General features: G+C 35.0%; 1 protein-coding gene across 1 annotated transcript in view; it reads right to left on the bottom strand.

Annotated features, from left to right (window-relative positions):
- GALNTL6 (UDP-N-acetyl-alpha-D-galactosamine:polypeptide N-acetylgalactosaminyltransferase-like 6) overlaps positions 1–3,419 on the bottom strand; it is a 2,113,891-nt gene that overhangs the window by 1,314,334 nt on the left and 796,138 nt on the right. The window contains exon 4 of the mRNA XM_006882210.1: positions 2,791–2,929. Coding sequence (XP_006882272.1) covers positions 2,791–2,929 — 139 coding nt within the window. The remainder of the gene's footprint in view (positions 1–2,790; positions 2,930–3,419) is intronic.

The raw sequence follows: 3,419 nt of genomic DNA, 5'->3' as shown, positions 1-3,419 counted from the left end.
AATTGAACAAAGTTAAGGGAGCTCTGGTGACCTAGTCTGTGCAGATTTAGGTTACTAACCTAAGGTATAACTTCTCTCATGGTTTGAAACTAGCGTTTGCATAGCAGAAAGATAAACAGTCTCTTTCTCTGTTATTTTGGGAAACCTGCAGGAGGATCAGGAATTGGTTATTTCCTACCTGAAAGGTATGCTTTTTTGTGTGTCCATAGGAAAGTACACTGTAAACACAAAGGCCACATCTCTCTGTTGCTTCAAATCCCTCAGACACTTTCCTGGGTAATCTCTTCTTGTCCAATTTATAGTTTCAGAAACCTCAGTGGAAGGTCAGCAATGAGTTAGTTCCAACTTGAAGATGATATATTTGAGTTTTTGTTGCTATACTTCTTTTACTCAGATCCTTAGTAAAGATATGCTAAGGAAAGTGGAGGGTCAGAGAGAGGACAGCCACCACAGATAGATTGACACAGTGATAATAATAGTCAACTCAAGAAAATGGAAAATTAGGATGATGGTGCAGGCCAGAGCAAGCCTTAAGTATGTTGTTCACAGAATTGTTATGAGTTGGGGTCAACTCAGAGGTTCAAAACAGCAACAAAAGCCCTTATTTGCATTTCTTAATCCTGTTTTCTTTCTCTTACATCAGTATTTCTAAAGAGAAATTGAAATTAGAAGGTGTGTACAATATCATATCAGTAGCAGTTAGGTTTATCAAAAATTCACTGCAATCTTTCATTTAGTGTTAAGGGTTTATTATTTAAAATGTCTTTTCCATGCATTGACTTTGACATTACCATGTAAATGGGAGGGGATATTTGAATAAGGTGTGTTACCAGTCCACAGTGGGATCAGTTAGTCTCATTACTAAATTGAGTAAATTCAGAGGAAGATTTGATGACTCTCATCACCAGCAAAGAGGGAGCAAGAGAAAACAGGACACCTGTTGATGCCAGAGATTCTTGCACTAGTCAGACCTCCCGGAGTGCAGTAGCAAAAGCAGCTGAGGTAAAGAACCAGAAACTTGACAGGAGATGGAGGTGACCTTGGAAATTCTGCAGAACCAGAACTAAGAGCCTCTGTCCAAGATTTTTGGGTAACTGGGGTGGGGGAGCCATAACTGGCTGGGCTAAGAGCTTTCTAACACTGGCCTAAAATTGCAAGGCTCCTTTGTGGAGTTAGTAGTGGTCAGATATGGCCGTTCCCACATTGCTTTTGCTCCTTTTACACTTTAGCTCCAAATTCTTGCCACATTCTTTGTTCTTCATGTCTTTTTGAAATTGTGCTGACAATGAAGGCATAACAAATTATAGCCATTCCCTATATAGAAAAGCAATGTCAGAAATAGAGGTAAACAGAAAATACATTTCAAGTAACTAAGTGCTAATATGCTTGTTTACATTAATATTATAATATTTAGAAATTATTCACTTACTAGACTTAAAATTCAATAAGCCCTTTACAAAGTGAGGGGAAATTGCACACTCAAACATTTACCTTTGGATTGCAAACGTAATTGTTATGAGCATTCTTTATGGAAAATGAAGCAACATTAGGACTACTAAATGTGGTTTTATCTAGAAAACAATTTGTAAACCTAGTACTCTTTCAACTTAAAAAAACACACTTCACAAATGAAATATTTCTCTTTTTCTCTTTTTAAAAAATTGTTATTTTAATGAAAGTTTATAGAGAACTTGGATTTCCATTCATTCATTGTTGCACATTTTCCTCCCTGCCCACCCCTCCTCCCAAGTTTGCTTTTTTCTTTGGAAAATAAAAATAATTCTTTGATTTTATTACATAATACATACCCCCAAATCCATTTTACTATGCAGATCTTATTCTGGACTCTTGTCATGCAAATAACACCTAATTATATATTCATTTTAAACAGTTCTTTCCTTCATCTGTTTCAATGCAATGTACATTATTTATCCCCTCTTTTCTTAGTTTCCCCCAACCCCAATATCAGTCCTGTTTTATAAAAGAGGCATTATGCAGTATTTGTCCTTTTGTGACTGAGCTATTTCACACTGTATCATGTCCTCCAGGGAAAATGAAATAATTCTTGAGTTTCCTTGAACTTAATTAGAATGAAATGATTAATCATAAATAAGGATGCTGCAGTGTTAAAGAGAAAATGATTGAAAGTTTCAGTAAATTGATATACACCTTAAATAGTCTTCACTCAAATATTTAAAATGCTGTTCATTCTCTTTGAATCATGTATGACTTATAGCAACCTTAGGTACAATAAATCTACATCTTGTCTTTTTCCTAAGCTATCTTCACAGTCTCTGTTATACTCCATCTCTTGTTTCAGTCTCTGTGTCAGTCCATTTGCTGAGATTTTCTCTTTGGGTTACCCTTTACTTTTCCAATTGTGGCATCTTTTTCCAAACACTGGTGTTTCTTGACATATCCAGAGTATAAATATTTTAATAATATTCATTCTCAAATATTCTCTGCATAGGTAATTGCATTCATTTAAATATATTTCTTAAAGATTCATTTTAATTCTTTTAAATAATATCTTTATTCTAATTAGATACGTATAAATATCATGTTCTCTACAACTAATATGCTCTCATATAATTTATTCCCTGATTTATTCATTTGTATCATTCTTTATGGAAAATGTAACAACATGGCATTGAACACAGCTGCTTTGAGATTAAGTCCATGGATGGCTAGAAAGCATTTTTTTGTTTCTATATTTTTCAATGGCACATATTAAAAATAAAACAAAATAAATGCTCAAATAAGAGTTACTACTCGCGTGCAGATACTCACTTGACATGGCGAATATCTGGCAAGGACCTCTCTAGAGCAATATTGTTGCTGACAAAAATATTAAATCCATTCTCCCTGTAAGCTGAATCATCATGGTCCTCTTCAGTCAGGGGGTATGGTTTCCCATGTTCACCTTTCCCTAGCAGGTGGAAACAAAATAAAATTAATATTTCTGTTAAGACCATTTCAGATCACACATTAATACTCAGTTTCTAGGCACAAAGCTTAAAACTTCAAGTCAACTCTGAGGCAGCTGAGAAGAAAGGCATGAATATTTATGTACAAATATCATCAGTGATTGAAATCTTCATGAATTGTCACTTTCATGGCAGTTGTCATCTTGAAGAGGTCACCATGAATTGGAACTGGTCTATGGTAACAATGTAACCATGTGACTTTTCCTTTTTCTAACAGCAGTAAGAAGATGACAGTGTATTTCTTGAGACACCTGATGTTATGGCATACAAAAGGCGCTACTGGCATGGGGCATTTTGAGTCTGATGACCATATGATATATTACTCCGGAGATAAAAAGACAAGGAAAAATGGGGTTGCCTTTATAGTAAAAAAAGTAATTTCTAGATCCATCTTGAAGTACAACATTGTGAGTGACAGGATTATATCCATAC

Source organism: Elephantulus edwardii, unplaced genomic scaffold, assembly GCF_000299155.1.
Source record: "Elephantulus edwardii isolate Elephantulus edwardi_28Jun2011 unplaced genomic scaffold, EleEdw1.0 scaffold00018, whole genome shotgun sequence".
Lineage (NCBI taxonomy): Eukaryota > Metazoa > Chordata > Mammalia > Macroscelidea > Macroscelididae > Elephantulus > Elephantulus edwardii.
Note: the sequence above shows the minus strand (reverse complement) of the source record. Positions and strands in the feature narration are given on the sequence as shown.